Source organism: Astatotilapia calliptera, chromosome 18, assembly GCF_900246225.1.
Source record: "Astatotilapia calliptera chromosome 18, fAstCal1.2, whole genome shotgun sequence".
In the NCBI taxonomy this organism is placed as follows: Eukaryota; Metazoa; Chordata; class Actinopteri; order Cichliformes; family Cichlidae; genus Astatotilapia; species Astatotilapia calliptera.
Window position 1 is genome coordinate 20,717,616 of NC_039319.1, and position 27,577 is coordinate 20,745,192.

Sequence of the window (27,577 nt, forward strand, 5' to 3'; positions counted from 1 at the left end):
TTTTAGATAAGTTGGAGAAGAGGTTGGAGCATATAGTTAAATTGTGTAGCAAAGTGGCAGGTACTGAAGCTAAATGATCCTGACCTCATGTACAGAGGGAGGGTGACCCTTAAGGCAGAAAGGATTTGGGGTGATGGCACACATCCTTTGTTTCAGAGTATCAGCTGTTATCTTCAGGGAGGAGGCATTTTTTCCCTCGGTGCAGAAAAAAATCGATTTAAATTCTCATTTGTTCCTACGACTATTACGTTTTTTAATTATGTGATTTGTGGTTTTTTGGCTTTATACTTTATGTGTGTTATTTATGCTGCTGACTACAAATCAAATGTCCCCCTCGGGGATAATAAAGCTTGTCTTGATCTTGAAAGCCATCTCAACCTGCACTGCATGTCATGCATGTTGCACAAACAGACCACCAGAGGACCTCAAACACATCATCTTAATGCAGATGCTGTTAATTTCCGCCTTAACTGAAGTAATTAATTTAATTAATAGATTGATTTCTTTTTTTTAAATTATTATCTTTTTTTATAGATAGATACGTCCCGTATACTAAAGGGGTCACACATGGTTTATTTATTCTTTTTCCTTTAAATATGTGTCTTTACGTTCAAGAAGGCAACAATAAAAAAGCCTCACTGTATGCACACCTTCCCTTCACAAAATGCCATTATCTCTATAATACACTGTTTAATGCTGCTGATTGTGTGAAGTTTGGCTGTTTGCTGGGTGGGTGGATGGATGGATGGATGGGTGGGTGGAGGCGGTGCCCCTGCAGGCAGCAGACAGGCAGGCAGGCTGGGCAACAAACAGACCGCAGAGAAACATCCAGCAAGGAGGGGACACCGTCAGAGACCAGGAGGAGGAGGGAGGGACCGACAGACACCGAAACAAACGGCGCTGACAATACCGCACCGGTACCGTCGTGACAGCGGCTGTGGGCAGCACGGAGCGGCGTTGAGGGCCAGCGTTTTCATCCCCTGTATGTTCAGAAACAGGTGAGGGTAATGGCAGCACGGCGGAGGGTTACTGTGGTCGGTGGGGACGCTGTCAGTGAGCACCCCGCCCGCCCAGCTAACTAGCGGATGATGCCTCTCTCCCCTCGGCCTGGCTGAAGCTAGTCAGCCAGTGAAATTAGTCAGCTTTGTATGAGCTCTGTCACTAACTAGCTGTTTGATGGTTTTGCCATAATCCGGAGGCTGGATCCAGGACCTATATAAAGCTAACAAGTAGCCTAAGCTTCTTATGCTGTTTGACTTGTGGCTTAGTGCCAGTGTTATTAGCTAGCCATCTCTCAGGCTAGCTTAGCGGTACTGCAGTGCGTGCGTGTGTTTGTGTGCCTGGCTGTGATTATCTGGAGTTTTATAAATGAAATCTCTCCGATCTCGACGACAGACAGCCATCAGTACACCAGAGGCTACATAGTATCACGACAGTCATATAACGTGCTGTTTTCTCCAGTGTAAACACAACCTCTGAGGCGGCACCTTAATGTTTTGACTTCAAACCTCTGTTTTGCCTGGCTTGTATGTTTTAGCGTGTTTAACACATTTACACAGACTGGCACACAATGACCTCTGTTTTTTTTTTTTTTTTTTGGAAGACTTAATGCAAACCTGTAATCTCAGTCTTAAAATCTACTTTTTACAAGCTTCTGCATTTGTTTTGCCTGCTAAAAAAAAGGCCCTAAATTAGTTTCATGTTTCATCCTGAAGTCACGGTGCCTGGCGATGCATTAAAACTAATCCTACTATTTTATCCTCAGGAGGTGGACAGTGTTACCCAGAATCCAGTTAATATAATATCCAAAGCAGTGAGATTTGTTCTTTTCAAAGAGAATGAATCTTCTTCTTTTGCCTGCTCCCTTTAGCAGCTCCTCTTCCTCCATCTCATCCTGTCGCCACCATCCTCCTCTATCACGCCTACTCTGCATGTCCTCAGTTACTATATCCATGACTACACTACATCCTGTAGTTTTCCTCCCTTGTCCGATATAGCCACGATCCCTCCTCTGCATATGTCCAAACCATCTCAGCCTTGCCTCTAACTTTGTCCATGGTTTTCACTCCCAACATTTTTTTAATCATTTGTGTTTTGCTTTTTTTCATCCTGTAACTGGCAGCCCGTCGTCACAATGACAGCAGAGGAAACCATAAATGTGAAGGAGGTGGAGATCATCAAGGTGATCCTGGACTTTCTCAACTCCAGGAAGCTGCACATCAGCATGCTCGCTCTGGAGAAAGAGAGCGGCGTCATCAACGGGCTCTACTCAGACGACATGCTCTTCCTCAGGTAAGTGAACTCAGTGGTCACTCTGTACAGACTAGATACAGGTGTGTAAGAATTTCTGTGAAGTAGGAGCAATGGGAAACTGTTCCAGTCAGTCCAGTAAGTTTAGTGTTTCTGATAGCATCTTCTATGGTGAGGATAGTGTAACACTGCACCTCCACACTGGATGTTTGAGTGCTGCTTTGGAAGTAAGCCAGTCTGCTGAATCTGAGTATTAAAATACATTTTAGTGGTTCACCAAATAGTGTCAAGTTTCTGTTATACGCTGTCATTTTGTTGTAGTAAACACAAGATATTCAAAAAACCCTTATGTTACCGTGAGTCTTCTCATTCATAGGTCACATAAATATTTTGTTTCAGGCAACTGGTCCTCGACGGGCAGTGGGATGAGGTCCTGCAGTTCATTCAGCCTCTGGAGTGCATGGACAAGTTTGACAGAAAAAGGTGAGGCTTCCTATTCTTTTATTGCAGCTTTTCACATATTCAGTTCATTTTACCTATTTGACACTTTGTCGCTGATAACTAAAACAAACAGGCGATGTAATGTTTTCCTAAGTGTATGTAAAAATAGTAAAAGGACTGAATTTTGCCACCAGGTTTCGTTACATCATCCTCAAGCAGAAGTTTCTGGAGGCTCTGTGTGTGAATAACGCCATGTCTGCAGAAGACGAGCCACAGCACGTAAGTCAGAAAACTAAAGACTGTCATCAAAACCTGCCAAACAAAACCTGAATTTCCAACCTTTATAGCAGTCACGTGTTGTTAGGCTGTGAACAAGGTGGGCCACTGTCAAGATAAAAACAGGTAAAAACTGTTTGTAATGTGTATTGTTTGAAAAGGAAACCGTGGAAGTCTGCTTAAAAGCTCTCTGCTTATAAGTGGGTGGGTTATGTGTGTGGGTCTGTGTTTAATGGTGGCAGCACTGACATTTAAGGAGTGACTGATGGCCACACTGCGGTCAGAGGTTATCTGGATTAAGCTCTTTATTTGCTCCTTTGATGAAGTTGTTTGCTGTTGTGGATAAAACACTTAACAAAGATCATCTGTCCACCTGTGACAGCTGATTATGACTGTTTTCTCCCTCCTTGTTCTGGATCGCGTACACCAGTAGGACAGCGTTAGGAACAAGGATCAGGAACACATACTTTATAGGCTAATGCTACGGTGGTACAGTGGTTAGCACTGTTGCCCCCCAGCAAGAACGTTCGGGGTTTGACTTCGCCGGCCGGGGGCTTTCTATGTGGCGTTTGCATGTTCTCCCTGTGGTTGTGTGGGTACCTCGGCTTCCTCCGACATCATGTTTGGTTAATAGGTCGTAGTTACAAATGAGAGCATGAATGGTGGTCTGTCTCGATGTGTTAACCCTGCGATGGACTGGCAGCCTGTCCAGTGAGTACCCCACGTTTTGCCCAGTGACAGCTGGATTGGGTAAAAGGAAAATAGATGGCTGGATTTCTTGGTAATAGATGGGTTATTACATGTACCAGACCAAAAGAGTCCAGACATATTTAACTTTCAGAGCCTTTTTAAATGTTTTGCAGAAATAATATGTACATAATAAAATATTCACATTGTCATAAACTCCCCTGCTGAGGCTATAAAAGATTCATATGAGAGATGATTCTAATTTCTCTGTTAGTCCTAATTGCTAATAATTTGAAGTCAGACACACACTATTTTGTATAATCAGACAACCAGACTTGCATGAAAACTCCATCTATCCTCTTAAATTAGACTAGCTGTGAGTCTGCTGTAACATGATGTAGTTGTGGATGCTGCCTGTGATGCTTTGTCGGAGCCATCGTGTCCTGTTAAACTGGATTAGCTCACACTTCTTTGGACATCTGTGCATATCGTGTACTAGTGAGCATGCTCACAGTTAATATTGTAGCTGGGGGTGTGTATTACTTGTGTAACGGGCCTGATTGTGTGCTGGTGGTGATTTTTCAGCGCGTGGCAGTGCGAGAGGGCAAAAACCAAAACAATAGTGTGCTCTTTGAGAGAAGATTGATTCTGTTTTTTAGAGGAATCGTCTCCTTGATCATCTGTTACATAAAAATATATATTTCATGTGTTTTCAGCTGGAGTTCACCATGCAGGAAGCTGTCAAATGCCTCCACGCCCTGGAGGAGTTCTGTCCGTCTAAAGACGACTACAGCAAGCTGTGTCTGCTCCTCACACTCCCTCGCCTCACAAATCATGCTGAGTTCAAGGCACGCAGTCTGCTGTTACAGAATAAGACTTGCATAATATCGAAGCAGCAGGAGGAAACTGTCTATGTATTTTCTTTTGTGTCTCATTTCTCTGTTGGCGTCCCCTCAGGACTGGAACCCGAGCACGGCCAGAGTTCAGTGTTTCGAGGAGGCCTGCACCATGGTGGCCGAGTTCATCCCCGCAGACAGGAAGCTGAGTGAGGCTGGATTCAAGGCCAGCAGGGATCGACTATTTCAGCTGCTTCTCAAGGGAGTCCTCTATGAGTGCTGTGTCGAGTTCTGCCAGGTGTGAAACGCTAAAATTTAACGTAAAGACTGCGGCCTGAGTGAGTTTGTGCCTCTAACCGGTCTTTCTCGGACGCTTATGTGCAGAGCAAAGCGACGGGCGAGGAGATCACAGAGAGCGAGGTCCTCCTGGGCGTCGACATGCTGTGCGGTAACGGCTGCGACGACCTGGACCTGTCGCTGCTCTCCTGGATGCAGAACCTCGCCCAGACCGTCTTCTCCTGCGCCTTCGAACAGAAGCAGCTCAACATCCACATAGACCGCTTGGTCAAGCCTGCTAAGACTGGCTACTCTGATCTCCTCACCCCGCTCATCAGCAAACTGTCGCCATACCCCTCCTCCCCCCTTCGCCGCCCGCAGTCCGCTGACACCTACATGTCGCGCTCCTTGAACCCAGCGCTGGACGGGCTGTCCTACGGGCTCTCCGGCCAGGATAAGCGAGCGAGCGCCGGGGAAATAGCGCCGGGTAAAGGGGTCTCTCCGATGTCCCACTCGTTTGCCAACTTTCACTACCCGGGAGCAGGAGGGCAGAGCTTGAGCAGGAGTCTCATGATGGAGAGCTCCGACTGCCACAGCATCTTTGAGGAATCCCCTGAAACGTAAGAGCTTAGATTTGGAGCTTAAACAGATTTCCTGTCTCTAAATCTTTTCCTAGAGATACAAAAAGGGAGCAAGATCCATTATTGATGTTGATTTATTTGATTGATTTTCTGGGGTTTGTGTTTTCTCGGTGAAGGTCGAGGACAGACACACCTGTGGATAAGATGATGGGCTCAGCTGGAGCCCAGAACACGCGTCCTGCCTCAGCTCCGGGCGAAGACGCTCCGTCAGCTGGTTCTGCTGACAGGAATGAGGTAAACATCAGCGACTTTTGCTTTTTGAACTGGTTAGGCCTGTTGCATGCGAACACATTTCCAAACAAGTGCTGTGTTTTATTAAGCTTCCCTAATTGTTTTCTTTCGTTAATGGGTGTTGCCTACAGTACCAGTTCCGATTAGTCTGTATTTGGTATTTTAGTCTTTCTTCACTTCTGATTGGCAGCCCAGGTTTTGTTATCTAGTGTGGATGAGAGTGCATTAAGGAAATCGTACATACACATTTGTATTATGCTTTCTAAAGTCATCACTAGCTATTTAAACATTAATAATATGCTCTGTAACGATCGCTTTGTGTAACCAATGAGGCTGGTGGATCCAGGTCATGATCCGGGGTCAGTGGGGACATGTGGCTCGAGAGCCTAGGAGCACAGCCACAAAAATGATTCATCAGTGCCCTCGTGTTGCCCGTAAACACATCGTGAACACAGTATCTGTGTCTGTCTGTCACATGGTTTCTATTCTGGGGCCTCTTGTGCAGCTCAGTGTGAAGCTGGTGCTTTCCTCTGCCTTCCCCGTCACCTTGGAGACACACAAAGAGGCCAGAAACAGAAGCAGACTTTGGGACCTCTGTGATCTCACAGTCACGTCCCTGCCCTCTCTTCCTCTCTGTTCTCTGTCCCTTTTCCAAGCTGGCGCGATGCCAGCGTCTCTGTCCTCCCCCCCAACACCCGGTAGGTCTGTTCCCATCAGATTGCGAGGACAGGAAGCAGAGGACAGAGGGGGGAAATGATCTGTCCTCAGCTCCCTGTCTGACCCCTCCTTCCTCCGCTGATACCTGAACTGGCGCGGAGCAGGGGTCACATGATCACACTTCTGCCTTTGAGCAGTGTTGAAGCTGCCTGGTGTGGCTTGGTTTGTGCAGCTTTTTCTTTTAAAGCGTTACATTAGAACAGTTTGCATTGTTTCTGCGTGAGTTTGGATGTCCACTGTAGAGATGCATTATGTTGAATATAATGGAAAGTACATGTCAAAAAAAGTAATTTGTTTTTGGCTGATATTTCGACCCGGTTACTAGTTTTTAGATCAAACTGCTCTCAACAAGTTTTGTGATTTCATTTTTTTCTTGAAAGTTTTTTTTTCTTTTACTCCTCAGCTGTTAAAGGCTGCTGGTGTATTATTGTCACCTTACTGGGCGGGGGGCGTAATCACCCAAGTTTGTGAATACGGTAACTCAAGGATGAGGCGACCTAGGATCTTCAGATTCATACCCTAGAATCTCAGTGACCTTTTCAGTCAGAGGTCATGATTTCTGGAGCGCATCGCTGCATAGTCTTCACAAATTCAGTGTACTTGAGAAGGCAGACATCTGTGACATCAGCTGATCTACAAAACTGTGCAATTCACAGTGAAACAATCTGAATGGAAATCTGATTTCACATTGAACTGAACCTTTAAAATGAATGAAGCAGTAGAAGAAAGTCACGGTTGATGAGTAGCTTCATCAAAGCCACCATCATCCTGTAAACTTCATTATGGTGATCCTCTGCGACGGCAGGCCGGGTCAGGTCTGGTGGAAACACATTTTGATTTCATGGTTAGTTGCAACACCATGTTTTACAGGTTATCCCTTCAATTGTGTGCAACATGATGCAGCTCAATAAAAAGAAAGGTATAAATAATGTGCTTCTAATATTAAATATTTATGCTTCATTCCCAGCTTCGTGACTCAACAGAGAAGTATGAGGAGTTTTATCGCCAGCGCCTCCGCGTGCAGCAGCACCTGGAGCAGAAGCAGCAGCAGAGGCAGATGTACCAGCAGATGTTGCTGGAGGGAGGGGTCCAGCAGGAGCCCCCGCCCAGCGACATGCAGCACAGCCTCACAGAGAAGTTCCTCAACAGGTACGAACGCAGCGAACGAAATGACTTAAATGCTCTTTGCAAGATGAGGAATGTGCGTTCTCTGTTTGCACATTCAGCCAGAGGTGTGGTTCACACAAAGAAACAAAAGCAGGCGCATAGACATGGACGGGTGGCGTCTACTTCAGCACTATAATCATGCTGTTTACAAGATCTTTTATTTGTTGAAGCTCATCCTTTCATTCACATAAACTTTCTTATTCTAAAGTCCCGTCCTGCTTTTTTGTATCAAGTCAGCTGAGTCAGCTAAACTGCTGACTCAGCCTCCGCAGGTAACGGCCTGATTTTCAGGGCTTCCTGTTGGGTTTTTGGATATTCAGGCCAAGACTTCCTGTTTAGTCTGCCGGCCATTGTTTTCAAATGTGGATAAAGTGATAAAAGTTAATAAAGCAGATTCTCCATTAAGCATTAGTCAAGTTTGAATTTGAGCAAATGCAGTCTGCCTTTAGCTCGACTTTATGCCTGCACATGACCAAAACCTTCAAATGTTATCGGTCATTAGAGCCTAACAGATGATAAATGGAAACCAGAAAGCTTCCAATACTAAAAATTTTGCTTGCTTGCAGATTCTTCTTATTCATATACAGATATCTGTCTGTAGACTGCATAACCAAAGCATTTTAAAAACTGAATTCTTGTTATTTCTTGTTATATGCAGTTGATTTATTCATTTAATCTCATCCAGCAGCTATATATATAGCCCTGCAGTTGTTTCACTGTAAACACGTGAAGGGTTGGGTTGTACCAACAGTGCAATGCAGTAGCTTAAACTGGGGAGAATGGACCAGATCCCCAAAATGAGACTTCATCTCACAGTTCGGGGAAATATGGTACAGACAGCTGTTCAGTCGTATGGCGCACTTGTCATGGTAGTTGTGGGACAGCTTGCTGAAGTGAAGCCTGCATGACATTGACCGTCGTATAACAGCAGAGGAGCAGCTGTCAGAAAAGGTTAACATATTAAGGCTCTTAAAAACGACGAGTCCCATGTGGATTCGCTTGCATGGCACACCCCCTCCTGTCTATACTGCACCATCTGCTCTAATCAGCTACAACATAACACATGGGACCACCACCTCATGTGTGTTTGTGTTGTACACAATATTAGACACAGTTTCCTCTCAAAACTGCAGTAGCATTATGTTATATGTATATTTTTACTGTATGTTCTCTAACCACAAAACCACTTCAGTTAGCTTCAGCTCAGTGATTAAAAATGAGGTGACAAAATAGTTTTTTGTTTTTTTTTCTTCTAGCGGGACAAAAGCTCTTTGATTTGCCCTCAGAGACATCCTCCCCATCCTCCCCATCCTCCCTCTCCCAGTCTACGTAGCACTCTCCATTATTCACAAGGCTAGCTGTGAATAATTACATTAATATTTGAGTTTTCCTTTGTAGTTCTAACCAGGCTGTCGGCCTGCAGGTACAAGTCTTTAGTAGAAAGAAGAAAACAAGTTGCCTCTTTGGAGACAGAACTCGTGTGTTTGGTTGTTGCAGGTCCATCCAGAAGCTGGAAGAGCTCAATGTGGGGATGGAGAATTTGGGAGAAGAGGTAAAATCTCTGACGCAGCAGTGTAATGGCAACGGGAACACGCCCGCCTCCGAGGACAATAACAACCCTCCGTCTGTAACCCCCGAGCAGAGCCGGACCCAAGGAGGAGGGGTGCTCAGCAGCACCCCGCAACGCACCGTAGGGGGTCGGCCTGTGCCGCCTCCAAATGAGTCCCCTGTCGCCACAATGAGGTTTGTGAGTTTGCTTTTGTTTGTTTTTGTTTTTTAAACCTGCTTGTTGAATTACTGGCCCCTGTTTTTTGTTTGTTTGTTTGTTTTTTACAGTGGGCAAAAACCAAAAGGAGGCCAACAAGGTGACTCTCCAGGCTCTTTATCCCGAATTAAAGAGGTAGGGACGGACACACACACACACACACACACACACACACACGGTGACAGCAGAATGACAGCCGTCATTAGAAATAACAGTTATGACAGACCTGGTGTTAATAATCAGTTTCAGGTTGTTACTCAGGTGTTACCCTTAGTTTAGCTCTGACCTTGTGTGGTGTGATTTTAAAGTTCAGCACATTCTCTGTTGTTTACATTGTACTTTAAAATGATCCAGTGTAATGCTAATTTGGCTAAGCGGATTATAACAGTTTTATCTGAATGGCAGTGATGTCACAGCAGTATGCATGTCATAGGGTAGAGAAGATCAGATGAGATTACGGTGCTGTAATCTCATTGCTAATGTGTGTTTTTCGTATATGGCGTGTTTTCAGGGTGACAAACCAAAAAGCCTGTTTGTACCGGTGCATTCTTTGGAAGACACTCAGGCTATTCGAGCCGTTGCCTTTCACCCGTCTGGAGCGCTGTACGCTGTGGGCTCCAACTCCAAAACGTTACGCGTGTGCGCTTATCCAGAGACGCTCGACACGAGGTAACAAAAATCAAAAAAGTGAATGTTAAATGTTAACAGATGTTCTCTTTTCCATTTTTTTTTGTTTAGTATGATCCATCACATCTCTGTTAAAACCCATCTTTTTGTTTCTGATCCTTTAAAATATGAGTGAAAAGTAGACTTTTTAGTACCTTTTAATGACCACATAACAGCCAGCAACTAGATGTGCAATACACATTTTTCCCTAGCGACTGGTGGTTGCCATGTGGTCACTGATCTGTCAGTTAGCTTATAAACCTCTCTTCCATATTAGTTAAAGTTAGTGTGTAAATAGTTGAAAAGTTCAAACCAGTAACTGTTTATTTTCATCTCTGCATACAGTAGCTGACCACCTTTTCCTCTCCTCAGTGGTTCAAGTCCAACAAAGCAGCCGGTGGTTCGCTTTAAGAGGAACAAACACCACAAAGGGTCCATCTACTGTGTGGCCTGGAGCCACTGTGGGCAGCTGCTGGCTACAGGCTCCAATGACAAATATGTCAAAGTGCTGCCTTTCAGCGCAGAAACGTGCAACGCCACAGGTAAGTGTCCTCAGCGTGAATGTGTGGTGGTCGTCCCGTTTGTGGCATTGCCAGTGTTCTCATTTTTGTTTATTTTTGTGCATCCTAGGCCCAGACCTGGAGTTTAGTATGCATGACGGTACCATAAGAGACCTGGCCTTCATGGAGGGGCCTGAAAGTGGAGGAGCCATCTTGATCAGTGCCGGGGCCGGAGACTGTAACATCTACACCACAGACTGCCAGAGAGGACAGGGTCTGCACGCCCTCAGTGGACATACAGGTAACTGCTCCATCCCTCCATCTGTCCAGCACAAATCAAAGTGGAAGTCAGAGAGAGTAAGGATGATGCTGAAAGTGGACAATGTGTAATCTCTCTTCAGGACACATCCTGTCTCTGTACACGTGGGGAGGCTGGATGATCGCTTCCGGCTCTCAAGATAAGACGGTGCGTTTCTGGGACCTCAGAGTGCCCAGCTGTGTGCGGGTAGTGGGAACTGCTTTCCATGGCTCAGGTTTGGCTCGCATCATGTGTTTCACCTCTTAATATAGCAAGTGTTTGGGAATTGTGAGCCAAGATACCAGAAATAGTAAATGTTATCATTGGTTCTGTTGTTCTCGATTTGAAAATAATGACAGTTCATACAACTACACCCCTTCTTTACTACACAGGGAGTCCTGTTGCCTCAGTCGCAGTTGATCCTAGTGGCCGTCTCCTAGCAACAGGACAGGAAGATAGCGCATGCATGCTGTATGACATCAGAGGAGGACGCATCGTCCAGGTGTACCGGCCGCACACCAGTGACGTTCGGTCCGTTAGGTTTTCCCCTGGAGCGCACTACCTGCTCACTGGTTCCTATGACACAAAGGTTGTGGTCACCAACCTCCAAGGTATGTCTACCTTCAGAGCGCATACAGTGGTTGCATCTGGATATGATGTGGTATAGCTACAATAGTTAAAACATCTGTAACAGCACTTAATTCAATAGAATCACTTCAAACAAAGTTTAAAAATGTTTCATTAAAAAGCCACTCTTGTTTGATCACTAACATCTGGGGAAAAAAAACAATCTTTTGAGTCTTAATAATCAGAAGTAATTGTAATAATAATAATTATAATGATGATGATAAGTATGCCTGTTTTATAGAAGGTTTCCCCACCTCCTTAAATAAAATATAAATTAAAAGGATGATTGTGAGATTGGCTCCAGGTCTGCCACTAGAGGGGACTGAGTTACATCATAGGTGCATCACATTTGGACGTGTCCAAGTTTTAACCATTGAGCTGTAGATTCGAGGTGAAGTTGGAAGAATTTGGAGGTAATACTCCTTTATCATTATTCCATTCATTTTGTGCAATGTCCCAACATTAAACAACCCAGAGCAGGATGCTACCACCAGCATGTTTGACAGCTGGTACAGTGTTCTTAGGGTTGAACGCCTCCAAATATACTGCACCTCTTGTCACTGTGGCCAAATAACAATCTTTGTCTCGTGTGACGGTAAAGAGTTTGGTTTGTCCATGTGGGCAGCTAGTTAAGATGTCGCAGATCCTTTAACACCACATATTAAAAGATTTAAGAGTGTATGTATATATTTGAGGCCACATGTTAGCGCGTGTCTGATGGTTTTCTGCCTCCTCCTCCGTCTCTCTAGGTGACCTGACCAAACAGCTGCCTCTGACCGTGGTGGGAGAACACGGTGACAAAGTGATCCAGTGCCGATGGCACACACAAGACCTGTCCTTCCTCTCATCCTCTGCTGATCGCACTGTCACACTTTGGACACACAATCCATAACACACACACACTTGTATGCGCACACACACACACACACACACACATACACACAGAGCCAGTTGTTTCTATCTGACACATTCCCCTAAAATATTACTGCTCCTCTGCATTGTAAACACTGACCCACCCTTACACACACACACACACACACTCATAGGTACACAAACTGGTGAACAAGCCTTTCCCTCCTGTCTGTAGTAAAGCAAATGGGACTCACACCTGGGACACATCAAAAGCACACTTGTTGCATGTTCTCCTTTCTTGATCACCACACTGAGGAGTAAAACTGCAGGATTCTTCGTCGTTCTTCGTCCTGTAATTCGCCCTGCGTTTTTGCTCTCTGCTCACACCAATCAGTTGCTGCATGTCCTTTTTCCTAAAGGGATGAGTAGGAGAGACAGGACAGGAGTGCTTTGTTCATGATGGTGCCTTCCTTGAGTTCTCAGTTTCCATAACAAAAAACAAAAAATCAAAAAATGGTCCTTTTTTTAATATCAAATTTTGTTAAGTCATTTTGAGAATCATACATTCCTCTTTTTGCATATCATTATTTTTTACAGCTGGTGAGACGCTGCTATTGTTTAAGAAAGACAAAAATTTGATGTAAAATGTAGTTTTTCCAGTGTTTCAGTGGTGAGCTTTTCCTCTCGGGAGGCCGAATCTATGGAAGTCAGGCTATCTCGTGCTTCCCCGTGGGGTGTCTAACATTACTGTATGCACTGTATTACTGCAGCTCCAACTGTGTAAACGAGCTAGTGTGTTTAAATTTAAAATCAGTGTTTGTTTTTTTGTTTTCTTTCTTTTTTTTTTGCGCTGAAGCTGTTCTGGTGTCTTTGCAGTGGCTTGCTCGTTACTATGTTAGTATCAAAGGGAAGTACAGCATGTGATTATTGGTTGGGCGCCCTTGCATACAGTTTGGATTTGGCTGTGTTCAAAAGCTTTGGCTTGTCTACTGCTGTGTGTGTGTAATGTCAGTAGATGGCAGTCTTTTCCCCAAACAAGGGTCTGACCGTATGCACAATGGATTCTGGATGGACGCACGGGTGTTTTGATATTTATTTAGAACCAGTGTTTGGGGCATATGCATATTATTTAATTTTTTATTTTAACCTGCGCACTTTGTCCTTTTAACATCGTCTTCTAATATTGACTTACTTGCAGAGATGCATATTTAAGTTTATATGTTAATGTATAGTATATATTATTTTAACAATGAAGGCCAAACTAATACGTACATAGATGTATTTATTTCAGTTGTGTTTATGTATGTACAGTTAGTTTGTTTTTGAAATGCTAGTGGCTCTTGTATTAAGCCTTGTTTTTAAAAGTGACAGATGAGTTCAAGCTAACTGAAGTCTGACTGCTGGTACTTTCAATAAAGTGTCTTTTACACAAACTCTGCATTTTGTGTTTTGCTTTTCTTCTTTGGATTAAATACTTGATGCTGAACATTTTCAAATAAGTCACGATGGCTACATGAACAGACATGTTTTATTCCTCTGAACTCATAGTATTTAGTACAAAAGGGTAAGAGACACGGACTGTACATGGGTTAAATCCATACTTTATCAGTTTGCTCATAGTAGCTTTTGTAAGTGCCTCCTGTGCGACTTCAGGAACTTAACTCAAACAAAAACCTCATACAAACAGACACACACTCTTCTCAATGAGATTCATAAAGCACCATGGTCACTTTTTCATGAAAAGTTTCCACAGAAATCAGAACAGATCACACCTTCAAACATTTACATTTTACTTGCAACATGGCACAACTCAGAAACTCCATGAAATCACATCAAACAGACACGCACAAGACACGCACACTGCCATGTATGCCACATCTGTAAAGGGCTGTAATACATGAAAAGAGTGATTTAAAACACCACTATGAGTATACCTCTACTACTTCATAGCAGTGGGACGGCAGTTCATGGGACAAGAACAATAAATACAAACATACCTGCAGTGGTGTATTTAAAAATACACAGGGTGAAGTGAGAGTATGCAGCAGTACAGAATTATTAAAAACAATTATTAAAAAAACACTTTTGTCCCTGATGCTACTCTGAGTTCATCTTTGTACAAGCTGTGTGAAAAGTCCTTGTTAATCTGAGTTCCCCCGCCCCCCCATACTGTCAACTGCATACAGTGCTGATAATGCTATGTGTTGTCCTAAAGGACAAGGAAGTGATCACTGGTCCATCACGATACTGTCCACACCTTCATTAAACAAAAGACCTCACAGTCCCTTTAGTGCTTTGTTTAGTTGGAGCTTGGCCTAGATGCAGCGTTTGCAGCAGAAGGCAGGGTGACGCGTTGTTCGTCCATTCGTTTGGCCTGCGACCGCATGATGAGGCTGAAGAAGTCCTCATCTGGTACGGTGGGCCCTCGGACTGGAGGAGGGGGAGGAGCACACCGCTGGTCATCCAAACGGGAGCCCTGGAAGGAATACGGTGAAAGCAAAGAGTATGACTTTGATGTCTGAGTAACAGGATGTTTATAATCTTGTTTCTAACTTTTTTCTTTGTAATATACTTTGCTCCTTTGTGCAGCTGATCTCTTGCAAGGTAATAAGAATCCTGCCTCCTGACCTCTGGCTACAACAAACAGACATCACTCTTCTACTTATGTTACACCGGCTTCCTGTTACCTTCAGCATCCACTTCAAAAACATCATTCTTGTATAGGATGGATTCCACTGTTGGGACTCTTTAACTACACAATTATTTTAAATAGGAGCTAAAATATTTCTGTTTATACCGGTGTTTGAATATCAAGTGTGCCCACCCAGCACTATATAAATGTGTATTAGCAAACTATTCAGTAAACTATGCTTTTTCTGTTACCTGGCACTTGACAAGCATATCAAAGAAGTCATCATCAGGCTCAGCGCTGTCAGCGTTGGCCATCAGGTGGCTGAGCACAGCCTGGTTGCTGTTTTGGTTGAGCCTGAGTCCTGGCAGGCTCCCCCCTGCTGCTGATGACTCCTCTAAGCGCCTGCCCTGAGCGCCTGACACATTGGCAGACTCTGACATGGCTACAAATGAAAATAAATAAGTACGCAAATTATAAATTATTTTAACAGTGGTTATATTTTTTGTGTGGGTGGATTGCATGGACCTACATTTCCTGATGGTCCTGGGAGGTGACTCTGGGCCGCTGTTTAGCGATAACCTGCTGCCTCGGTCCTGTATCGAACATCGCTGGTCATCCATGCGGTTGCTCTGGAATCGGCTCAGCAGGTCAAAGAAACCGTCGTCTCCGAGCATGTCGGGGCTGAGTCGCTGGAAAACAAAAACAAACAACTTGAAAAAAATAAATAAAAATAAAACAGCAAAAGTTGTTTGATCTTGAATACATGAGTGCTCTCTGAGTGATCTTCAAATGAATGCCCCAGGTCTGCGTACTTTTTGTGGTCCCTGTGCAGGTGGCTGACTGGTATCCAGGGTATTGCTGGTGTCCTGGAGGACCTTACTGGAGCCACCAGACTTGCACTTCTTCCCTCGCAGACGACCAACAAAGAAGAGCTTGGAGGAGCTCTTAGCCAGCGAGGGTTTGGACTGTTTGGTCAAGATGTCGCTGTTCCACTTTTGACCCTTCAGCACAGAAATGGATCACAATCATCACAAGTTCAATAGCAAAGGGTGATGTAACAAGAAGCCCTTCTTGTAGATGAGGTGTGAGCAGAGCACTACAGTGGAGCAGTTCTTACATTTACTTTGTCTGGAGTAAGCTTCACCAGCTCCAGGTTCTCCATGCTATGTCGTTTGCTCATCCTGGGCCTGGCTCCTGTAAAACAATAACAATGTTACGTAATCTACACATTCAAAGCATCTGAAATATTATAGCAAGGGGCATAGGGAAGGTCACACAGTTTTTACCGTGCAGGCTGTAGTCGATATCCTTATTTTCGGAAACAGTGGAGGTATTTGTGCTGTAGCTCAAACCCAAAAGTGTCTGGAGATCAGATACATTCATACGAGCTGTCAGCTCCCCGCTTCTGTCTCCAGTCTGAAAACAACAACAACAACAACAAAAAAACAGAAGGAACAAACCAACTTTTAATTTTACTGCTGAAGGATTTCTGTATCTGTTCTTAACAAGTTTGCCTTGAGTACTTCTGAAATGCTTTGCTGTGAAGATAGTATGAGCAGTGCATACCTCTCTGCAGATCTCCAGGTGTTTCTCAGCAAAGTGCATGGCTTGGTCATGGTTTCCCAGTGCAGTGTAGGCATTTCCAAGACTCCAGCACGCACGGCCCTCACCAATCCTACAGAATGAAACCATACATAAGCAAATACTATTTAACTGTGGCATACTGTAGTTACGTCAAAAGAAGCATCATAAAACCTTGTGTTTGCATCTGTACCTGTCATTGAGGTCTTGAGCTATGATGAGATGTTTGAGGTGATAGTCTATGGCTCTCTCATAGTCCTGCAGAAGTGTGTAGGTGTTGCCGAGACTGTAGCAGGCCTGAGCTTCCACGGCTCGGTCCTTTAACTGCCTCGCCAACTGCAGTGTCTTCCTAACAAGCAATCAGACAAGATGCTTCAAACAATGCACACTGGCTTTATGTTTTCTTCATACAATACAGGCCTGCTTTCCCAGAAGGAGCTCATAGGAACATAATATAATGCATAAATACAATGATAGAATTTTAGATATTGCCACTATTGTGTAAGGAAAAGAGTCTAAAAATGTTACAGTTATTTGATAATTCAATTTCCTCTTTTTTGGGGGAGACAATCATGGTGACAATGTAGGATCAAGTGATTAAGGATCCAGTCACACATGCCTAGAGACCAAATGCGGCCAACAACAACAAACATTAATACACATATGTAGGTGTGGCTTACTTGTAATGTTCAGCTGCCACTTCAAATTCCCCCAAAAAGATATACGCATTCCCCAAGTTGCAGCAAGCCCGCCTCTCTGCTGATCGATCCCCAAACTCCTTAGCAATGAGCAAACGCTGAAACAGAAACACTGAATTTTAACATTGTATTTAAAAAGGCGTAATAAGTAACTTACTAAAAGAAAACATCATCATGGATGCTTGTGAACTCCTTACCAAAAGACACCCTCACCTGTTCATGAGAAGCTACAGCTTTGCGAAAGTTTCCCAGCAGGTAGTGTGTGTTGCCAAGGTTGCCATAAGTTCGACCCTGAGCAGCTCGATCTCCAAGCTCCTTCACTATCGCCAAGTTTGCCCTGACAATGCATATGCAATCAAACGGTCAGCCAGCAGCTCACTTTGTAATACACTGGATACTTGACACAACAGTCAAAGTAACAGAACTTGTTATTTCTAATGTTAAATGACTCTGATTAAATCACACGCTCTCCTTCTTACTCATAGTACTCTGCTGCTTTCCTCAGTGCCATCATGACATCTTCTGGGAAATCTCCGGGCTCAGCTCCGCTCCAGCAGATACTTTTGCCTTTGGCATGGTACACATTCCCAAAATTATAGAGTGCCCTCGCTTGCCCCACCTAACCGGAAACACGAGTGGTGAAGATCACTTTCTTCTGAAACTCTCAAATACATGAATACAAATATCTGACTTTTATTCTTTATTGCTTATTTTCTCGAATACGTTGCCTCACCTTGTCATTCATGTCTCTGGCTATGTCCAAGTGCCTCTGACAGCAAACCACAGCCTCATCGAACCGACCCAGCACCTTCAATGTGTTGCCGAGGTTACCGCTGGCTTTGGCCTCTCCGACCAGGTCGCCAATTGTCCTGAACAAGACACGTCACGCTGTTAATAAATAAACATTGTGCTGCACTCAGCAGGGCCTTTTACAGAGCTGTTTCTCATGTGTCCAACCTCGTCAAGGTGAGATCGTGCCGGTGGAACTCCAAGGCCTTGGCATAGTCTTGCAGGTGGAAGTAGGCATTTCCAAGCTGGCTGTAGATGGCACTGAGCACCTGGAGGTCCTCTGTGCCCACTTGGATGGCAGCTTCAAAAAAGGAGACGCCTGCTTTGTAGTCACCCACCTTACAGAGGCGCTCACCCTCCAGCGCCAGCTCCAGGCAGGACACCTCCATCCTAAAGAAGAGAGGAGCACAGTCTGGACTTCTCTTCTTCAAAAACATAAACTCTAAAATCTCCTCGTCCTCTAATCGACAGCCAAATGGCTCCGTCCACAACTGAAAAACAAAACGTCCTTCGAAGCAAAGGCTTTCAGCAAGTAGGAATGTTTAGCCACTTCCTTCCATCTACAGAAAACAATAGAGCGTGTTTATTATAGTAGATCTCACATCCTTTTGACCTACCCCAGAAAGCAAAACAGGTTCCTTTTCCAATCAGCTGAACCAAAACTGAACCTTTGATATTCAGTATTTGTAATGTTTGCTGCTGTTGCTTTAGAACTTTAAACACCTTATAACCGATCATTTAAAAGATCTTTGCTGGCAAAGATTAAAAAAAACATCTTAAATTTCCTAAAATATTGCTTGTGAAAGCAAAATGTTTGATTCCCAGCAACCAACACTGGACATCTGTATACTTCTTCAAAAGAAATAAAATCAAAACACCCAATAAATTTGTTTTTGAAGTACAGCAAATACATGAATGTCTGTAACAAACACTCATGGGGTTTAAATGTTTTAAGCCAGATGAAAAGAGTGTCAGTCAGTGGCTGTGAAGGCAAATTTAGTGGCATATTTGTGCTTAGCAAAAACTGTCAGATAAACCAACTTTGTTTTTCAGGAAACTGTACTGTTAGTGACATAATGGCTTAACAAAAAAATCTATTCAGTTTGTATAACAAGATTTCCTCCTGTAACCACCCTATGGTTATCTGAAAGCTCGCAAAAACAGACCCAGAAATGACGCAAAAACACCAAACAGCTTGTCTCACCATCCAGCTAGGCTATAATTTGAGAACAAAGGCAAACATGGTGTAAGAACAATAAAGTTCAATAGAGCTCAGCGCAGCGGCCTTAGGCCTTATATTAAAGAGCTTACTTTGTGTTTACTGCCACGTTAACACTATCATTTAACACTCTAGCTGAGGCAAATGCTAGCCTACCTGCTGGCTTTTTGTGTCTTACAACAACAGCAGCAGCACATGGAACATCTGAGAGGCATCTACTGAGGTATCCACTGGAAAAACCTCCAGGCTGCAGCTCCTTCTCTTTCTCCGAAGCATGGAGAGATTACCTTAGACCAACTTCGAGTTGAAAAGATTTTTTTTCTCTTTTAAATACAAAAATGCCCTAAAAACTAAACTGCATTCGTCCTAGGTAATATCAAAACCATAATTCATCTGACGTCACAGAGATAATTTAGCATCACGCACTGGAAAACCTTCAAGGAGACGCGTGTGATGTTGTCACAGCATTAACTTCCAATGCCTGCCAGCAAGGAAACTGCTCTATCAGCGTTTTCTCGGCTAATCTGCTTGTCTTTCGTCCAAGCCCCGCTCTCCTGGTGACCTGGTCACCTGAGATTACGGCTGTAGAGTATGCACCTGAGAGATTACAAAGCCGGTGAGTGCTGTACAGATTGATTAGATCTGTCAGACAAACAGAGTCTGTAGCGACGTGTAATGGAATTAGGGATGCACTGATGAACGGGTGAAATTCTGCGCTGATACCAGTGTTTAAAATAACTATTTCACCACTACCAAGTAAAAATGTTTATTTTGTTTTTGATATCTATTCCCCTTTATGTTCCAAGCACACAAATAATTCATTATGACAAATAAAATCTGTATCTGCACAATGTCTTATTTGCTGATTAGCCAATGGCAGTCAAACAAAGCTGTTTGTTCGATATATATTTGTGCACCTCTAGGTGGAATAAATTTACTGATGTCAACAATCTAGCCAGTATTGTAAAAATAATCCACCCTCTTACCAAACACACGCCTAAGCTATCTAAATAAAATGGACACGCATGTGGACATAAACACAGGGAGCAATGATGAATATTTCAGGGCTTGTTTAAATATTGAAGCTGGCGGGCGCAGGTCTTTATGTGGTTGGCAGGTCACATCTGCTACCCGAGTGCTTTACCTGGCAATGTAAGGACAGCTGCAAGATGCTCCCCCCCTTTTTTTTTTAAAGAAAACTTACCTGCCTTAGTCAACAAAGTCCCAGACCACAGTGTGAAATGATTCCTCCAGTCTATCATTTAACTTTAGCTTCAATACTAAACATAGCGTCACTTCTTCAACTGGGTACGTGAAACATCTTACATTACAAATATTTCAATGACTATAAATAGCATTGCTCCTCTTAGGCATCAACAAAACACTTCACCAACACTCCATCTGAAACTAGAGACTGGGAAAGCAATCACACTTTCTACACTCTAACTACACTTTAGTGAAAAGACAAAAGTCCTACCTGTAGCGGACGTGAAAGGACTGTTCCTCAGCACGCGTGCTAACCACTGAGCCACCTGTATCCATTGAAGTGCATAATATGAGGGAAAATCCCAGTTTCGTTCCCGAAAAAATGGTTGCGTTTAGCACCAAGACTCTGAGAGGAAAAAAAAAAACTAAAAAACTCTTCGGTGAACCGAATGGTCACCCAATGTGTTCGAGTCTGCAGCAGTCCCTCTGCTGAATGTTGACAGGGGAAGGTAAACCCACGACTGTTAAAGCTGCAGAATCCTGAGCGTCAGTCCACACAGCTGCTTTCGTGTAATGTGTGTTTTGCGTCACTGGCCCTCAATCGCTTGTTAGTGGCCCTCTGTGAAGAGAACACAAGATGCTGCATGTGAAGCCTCTTTCTGGCTGCACGGTGCCATGGCAACACCAACCAAACAGCAGCGTGAACAAGCGGGGTAAGCAAGAAGCGGGAGAGTGGGGAGGAAATGAATGCACGGGGCCAGCCAAACTGTCAATCTTCTAGGATGGACGGGGACTTCACCCAGGCTTGGAGAGGTTGTGTGCTCCACAGGTATAGCAAAGCAAGAGGAAAAAATATCTACAGTGTGTGTGAATGGAAATCATGGCCTAGGAAGTAGCTGAAAAGAAAGAAATAGCAACCAGAAACCTGCTGCATGATTGGTTTAAAAAACAAACAAACTCAAAAAAACCTCTCCCAAAAAACAAGGTAAACTGAAAATCTGGGAAAAAGCAGAGAGACTTGCTGCATGTACGCTACCTCCACCAAAGGAAAGGACGGCAATAAGCGTGCTACATGGAAAGTAGAGACTGCTTCAAGTAAAAATCTAAACCAGCCATTACCTAATTTCAGCATGAGGTCATTCTTGCCACACCCATTAGCTCCCCAAGTTTAAACCGTCAGCCCCGCCCCTGAACGCACACACACACACACACACAGACACACACACAATATGGGAAATGGGGCAGGCCAGTTATTTGCAAACTGGGTTACATCTTTATATTAAATAGCAACTAAATTACAAGACAGACATGCAGTAGGTGGCCTATCTCTATTATATTGGCAGCTGAAGCCATAATGAGTGATTATTTGTTTCCAACAGAGCATTTGTTCAGCTACATCAAAGATAAGCTGGCTCAAATTAAAAACCCCAAAATGAAGAAGTGATCAGGATGGTAGTAACAACTGAGAATGGTCATGATTATAATTAGATTACGTGATTGATGAGTGCTATTTTACAGTCAATGAAACATTATATTATATTAGGTAATATTGCTTACTAAGTTTACAAATCCATACATAACAAGGAAGCCAATATTCACAAAAACCTAATATCAGGAACTTTGATTAATAAACTGTTCCTCTTGTTACGTATTAGAGTTAATCATTAGACCCACAGCAGTGCAAACAGGTGCTTTGATAACAAGAAACATTTCCCATCACTTGAATTCAATTTTCAATTGAGATTAAAGACAAAAATCTCTAAGGCGCAATGCAGTAAAACTGAAAAAAATCTATGCTGCACATACAGTGCTTAACAAACGTATCCAACCACCACCCAATGGAAGGTTAATGCCACACTGCCCTTAATTAAATTGTTAGTTACCAAAACATTTTTATATTTCTGTTATATTAAATCCACTACTATGTGCAAAGCCTTTTTTTTAGCTTTTCTAGCTAAAATGTAATTTTTGTTATTATTCAAGAATATTCAAATTTACCATTTTGCAAAAAAACTGAATAAAATAGTGAAGGACAATAATTATACATAATTCTTTATTAAGATGACAGGTTACAGTTATTTACTTAAAATCCTGAATAGGAAATTAGTTATTGTGGTGAATGTTACATTGGATTACTTTCTGACTTCTCAGACAAGTCCAGTGTACCGACTCTAATCTTGTTTGTTATTTGTCTACTAAATAACAACATAATAACATTATAATATTTAGTTTTAAAAGTTTTTGAGAGATTTCAATATTTTGCAGTTTTTAATGACAGCTAAATAACAGCAAATCTCTCTCAAACTCTGCCCTGTAACTTGCATGTGTATATACATACATATATATATATATATATATATATATATATATATATATGTATATATATATATATATATATATATATATATATACATATACATATATATATATATATACATATATATATATATATATATATATATACATATATATATATATATATACATATATATATATATATATATATATATATATATATATATATATACATATATATATATATATATATATATCTTGCCCTCTAGCCTCCTTCTCCATGGAGGGTACTGCCCCTTGTGGCTGTTCAACTTATAACTAAAGCAAAGTAGCACGGAGGGAGGTTAGCCAACTAACGGCGTTGCAGAAAGGTGCGACAAATAAGGTGCCTAAGAAATACAGCAAGCTGTCCATACCTGAGGCCTTGGAAACTGCCAAGCAAAGACTCACAGCCTTGGCCAGCCGCTTGAGGAGGTACACCAGAGAGATAGAAGGCAGGAGAATAAACCAGCTGTTCTCCACAGAACCAGCAAAGGTGTACTCTCAGTGGCAAGGGAACAATAAGAGAACAGCACCACCAAGGCTGGAGACGGAGCAATACTGGAAGAGCATATGGGAGAAGGATGCAACCCATAACGGCAATGCTCAGTGGCTAGAGGATCTGAGGGCAGACCACAGCGACCTCCCTGAACAGGGTCCAGTAACCATCACAGTGGCAGATATCCAAGAAAGGGTCTCCAGTATGAAGAGTTGGACAGCACCAGGGCCCGACATGGTTCACGCCTACTGGCTGAAGAAGCTGACTGCACTCCACGAGCGTCTGGCAGCACAAATGAACCAGCTGCTAGTTAACGAAAGACACCCAGAATGGCTAACTGAAGGCCGGACGGTCCTGATCCCCAAGGACCCCAAGAAGGGACCGGTCCCCTCCAACTACCGACCAATAACCTGCCTCAGTACTACATGGAAGCTCCTGTCAGGCATCATATCGGCTAAGATGAACAGGCACATGGGTCAATACATGAGCGGGACACAGAAAGGAATTGGCAAGAATACCAGAGGTGCAAAACACCAGCTACTGGTAGACAGAACAATCAGCCGAGACTGCAAGACCAGACTGACCAACCTGTGCACTGCCTGGATTGATTACAAGAAGGCCTATGACTCAATGCCCCACAGCTGGATACTGGAATGCCTAGAATTGTACAAGATCAATGGGACCCTAAGAGCCTTCATCAGGAACTCAATGGGGATGTGGCGTACAACACTAGAGGCCAACTCCAAGCCCATAGCACAAGTTACCATCAAGTGCGGGATCTACCAAGGAGATGCTCTGTCCCCACTGCTGTTCTGCATAGGCCTGAACCCCCTCAGTGAGATCATTAACAAGACTGGCTACGGATACCGACTACGGAACGGAGCAGTTGTCAGCCACCTCCTGTACATGGATGACATCAAGCTGTATGCCAAGAGTGAACGAGACATCGATTCACTGATCCACACTACCAGGCTATACAGCAATGACATTGGAATGTCGTTCGGACTGGAGAAGTGTAGTCGGATGGTAACAAAGAGAGGGAAGGTAGTCAGAACTGAGGGGATTGAACTACCAGAAGGCAACATTGCAGACATAGAGGACAGTTACAAGTACCTGGGGATCCCGCAGGCAAATGGGAACCATGAAGAGGCCGCTAGAAAGGCTGCAACCACCAAGTACCTGCAGAGGGTCAGGCAAGTCCTGAGGAGTCAGCTGAATGGTAAGAACAAGATCCGGGCCATCAACACATACGCCCTGCCCGTGATCAGGTACCCTGCTGGGGTAATAGGCTGGCCAAAGGAGGAGATAGAAGCCACTGACATAAAGACAAGAAAGCTCCTGACCATGCATGGAGGGTTTCACCCCAAGTCCAGCACCCTGAGGCTGTACGCTAAGCGGAAGGAAGGGGGCCGGGGACTGGTGAGTGTCAGCACCACAGTCCAGGATGAGACAAGGAACATCCAAGAATACATTGGGAAGATGGCCCCAACTGACCGAGTGCTCAGTGAATACCTCAGGCAGCAGAAACCCAAGAAAGAGGAGGGAGACGAGGAACCATCATGGAAGGACAGGCCCCTGCACGGTATGTACCACCGGCAGATAGAGGAGGTGGCTGATATCCAGAAATCCTACCAGTGGCTGGACAAAGCTGGACTGAAAGACAGCACAGAGGCACTAATCATGGCAGCACAAGAACAAGCTCTGAGTACAAGATCCATAGAGGCTGGGGTCTATCACACCAGGCAAGACCCCAGGTGCAGGCTGTGTAAAGATGCCCCAGAAACAATCCAGCACATAACAGCAGGGTGCAAGATGCTAGCAGGCAAGGCATACATGGAACGCCATAACCAAGTGGCCGGCATAGTGTACAGGAACATCTGTGCCGAGTATAACCTGGAAGTCCCGAGGTCAAAATGGGAGATGCCCCCAAGGGTGGTGGAGAATGACCGAGCTAAGATCCTGTGGGACTTCCAGATACAGACGGACAAAATGGTGGTGGCTAACCAACCGGACATAGTGGTGGTAGACAAACAGAAGAAGACGGCCGTAGTGATCGATGTAGCGGTTCCGAATGACAGCAATATCAGGAAGAAGGAACACGAGAAGCTGGAGAAATACCAAGGGCTCAGAGAAGAGCTCGAGAGGATGTGGAGGGTGAAGGTAACGGTGGTCCCCGTGGTAATTGGAGCACTAGGTGCGGTGACTCCCAAGCTAGGCGAGTGGCTCCAGCAGATCCCGGGAACAACATCGGAGATCTCTGTCCAGAAGAGCGCAGTCCTGGGAACAGCTAAGATACTGCGCAGGACCCTCAAGCTCCCAGGCCTCTGGTAGAGGACCCGAGCTTGAAGGATAAACCGCCCGCAGGGGCGTGCTGGGTGTTTTTTTATATATATATATATATATATGTGTGTGTATGTATGTATATGTATGTATGTATGTATATACATGTATGTATGTATATATATATATATATACATACATATATATATATATATATATATATATATATATATATATATATATATATATATATATATATATATATACATACATATATATATATATATATATATATATACATACATATATATATACATATATATATATATATACATACATACATACATACATATACATACATACACACACATATATATATATATATATATATATATATATATATATATATATATATATATATATATATATATATGTATGTATATGTATGTGTATATATATACATATATATACATACATACATACATATACATACATATACATATATATATATATATATGTATGTATGTATATAGTTGGTGGAGTCAACTTTTTGACAATCCTGTTATTCCTGCTGCTCTGTAAATGCCCAGAGCTTTGGGAGCTTTGCCGTACATGTTCCTGCATATTAATATAATGATTGACTGTTTTGTGCCAACATCCTTGCAGCTTTTTCCAACACTGTATGCCATCTGGGTGTGTTTCTGAGAACTCTGTCTGGCTCATAAAACTACAGTGTGCATGAACAAAAGTGAAACAGAGAAAAGTTACTGATGCATAAAGGTCCAAAGAAAGAAAAATAAAGATGCCGTTTTTAATGACAGCTTCACGGGAGCTAATCGCCGACTCCTTTTTGAGTCACAAACAAGAACATGATTTCATCCTTAACACACAACACATGTGAGCTATTTTCTGTGTTTTGATGCTCTAAACTGACTACTGCCTCTGACAACAAAACCTAAATATGGAAGCAGCACTTGGCATCACACCATGAGGCAGCAAAAAACCCCACACCAAAACAAAAGTTAAGTACTGGGATACTGACCGGTAATTCTTCCACACAGGAACAGGAAATCTGGGAAGCCTGGAAGAAACAATTTTACAACCATAAATAACCTCAAAGTTCATAAGCATGTGTTGCAATTCTGGCTATTCAATTTTTTTTATATTAAAACATGGCTAAATACAGACTACATTAAATATTGAATTCCATGCTCTTGATGACATGCACACAGCTACACCTACCTAAAGGATAGACTAAATAAACAAAAAGCCGGTTGCACTTGTTACAGTTAAGTGCACCTAATATGCTGGCAACTGGGTATATATTTTATACACCGTATAGTAATAACAATACAATCAGATGTAGAGGTATACAAGACTGTGCGTTTGAGTGCATGCTCTCATGACCATTACTACACTAACATGAGTGCAACTACGGTAAGAAATGAATTATGTACGATAAAAGTGGTCATAATCATGCTATATAAACCATCTGCACAAGTATAACACTTGTTAGCAATACACTATAGCCTATACCAAATTATATACTATATAACAAACAGTAAATCTATGCCCTACACTACACTGATGGTGACAATTCATCTATAGCATTTTAATATCAGCTCCAGTGATAACTACTTTAAAGTGAAGAAATTACTTCGCATTATGGACACCACTGTCAGGGCTGTGGTGTCCCAAATGAGTTCATCTTACGGCTGTCTCTTTAGCTTTATTCATAACCAGTTAATTCATTCACACATCTGAACCAACATCCAGCCAAAGACTAGCACCGTTAGCCTGTTAGCTGCTAAACTTACGTTAGGCGATCCAGCTCGAACAAAGGTGACTTGTCTTCTTTTCTTTAGTGTCTAACGAGTTTAAAAACATGGGTGCGTTTACGGGGAGAAAAAAAAGTGGACGCCTGTAATATAACAATAAGCTGTACTATATTCAGCCTACGGCTACATTATCCTCCAACTTCGGTAAAAACTTCGATTTAACTTCGATAAATATGAAGAAACCCCTTTGCGGGTGCACTAGCTTTGTGTGTTTTCGTCAAGTAGCCAATCAGAGAGCGGCATTCAAATTTAGTCACGCCCCTGCAGAAAA

General features: G+C 43.1%; 2 protein-coding genes across 5 annotated transcripts; one reads left to right on the forward strand and one right to left on the reverse strand.

Annotated features, from left to right (window-relative positions):
- The first annotated feature begins 751 nt into the window (after window positions 1–751).
- On the forward strand, window positions 752–13,664 carry wdr47a (WD repeat domain 47a). The gene is made up of 17 exons (XM_026150552.1): window positions 752–998; window positions 2,123–2,292; window positions 2,650–2,733; window positions 2,886–2,970; window positions 4,371–4,502; window positions 4,612–4,788; window positions 4,875–5,386; window positions 5,524–5,641; window positions 7,323–7,504; window positions 9,020–9,265; window positions 9,359–9,422; window positions 9,799–9,956; window positions 10,326–10,495; window positions 10,584–10,754; window positions 10,855–10,986; window positions 11,144–11,362; window positions 12,128–13,664. The coding sequence occupies exons 2-17, from the start codon at window positions 2,135–2,137 to the stop codon at window positions 12,268–12,270; spliced, it is 2,751 nt and encodes a 916-aa protein (XP_026006337.1). The 5' UTR covers window positions 752–998; window positions 2,123–2,134; the 3' UTR covers window positions 12,271–13,664.
- Window positions 13,665–13,740: 76 nt separating this feature from the next.
- On the reverse strand, window positions 13,741–27,504 carry gpsm2 (G protein signaling modulator 2). Of its 4 annotated transcripts, XM_026150553.1 has the most exons (17): window positions 27,286–27,504; window positions 26,511–26,549; window positions 21,475–21,543; window positions 20,627–20,974; window positions 18,099–18,320; window positions 17,875–18,010; window positions 17,621–17,760; window positions 17,355–17,478; window positions 17,124–17,239; window positions 16,637–16,792; window positions 16,429–16,537; window positions 16,149–16,278; window positions 15,980–16,056; window positions 15,675–15,863; window positions 15,392–15,551; window positions 15,114–15,304; window positions 13,741–14,706 (listed from the first exon to the last, which is right to left on the reverse strand). In XM_026150553.1, the coding sequence occupies exons 4-17, from the start codon at window positions 20,689–20,691 to the stop codon at window positions 14,530–14,532; spliced, it is 1,992 nt and encodes a 663-aa protein (XP_026006338.1). In that variant the 5' UTR covers window positions 20,692–20,974; window positions 21,475–21,543; window positions 26,511–26,549; window positions 27,286–27,504; the 3' UTR covers window positions 13,741–14,529. The 4 variants fall into 4 exon arrangements, with proteins under 4 accessions (XP_026006338.1, XP_026006339.1, XP_026006341.1 ...); XM_026150554.1 differs by lacking the exon at window positions 21,475–21,543; XM_026150556.1 differs by lacking the exons at window positions 20,627–20,974; window positions 21,475–21,543 and having other exon boundaries at window positions 27,286–27,503.
- Window positions 27,505–27,577: the final 73 nt, after the last annotated feature.

Coding starts and splice junctions, on each gene's coding strand:
- gpsm2 (XM_026150554.1), bottom strand. CDS start 20,691: ATGGATACAGGTGGCTCAGTGGTTAGCACGCGTGCTGAGGAACAGTCC. Junction 17,240..17,354: donor CTGTAGCTTCTCATGAACAG/GTGAGGGTGTCT, acceptor TTTCTGTTTCAG/CGTTTGCTCATTGCTAAGGA. Junction 15,864..15,979: donor TTACTCCAGACAAAGTAAAT/GTAAGAACTGCT, acceptor TCTGTGCTGAAG/GGTCAAAAGTGGAACAGCGA.
- wdr47a (XM_026150552.1), top strand. CDS start 2,135: ATGACAGCAGAGGAAACCATAAATGTGAAGGAGGTGGAGATCATCAAG. Junction 2,971..4,370: donor CAGAAGACGAGCCACAGCAC/GTAAGTCAGAAA, acceptor ATGTGTTTTCAG/CTGGAGTTCACCATGCAGGA. Junction 4,789..4,874: donor GCTGTGTCGAGTTCTGCCAG/GTGTGAAACGCT, acceptor GCTTATGTGCAG/AGCAAAGCGACGGGCGAGGA.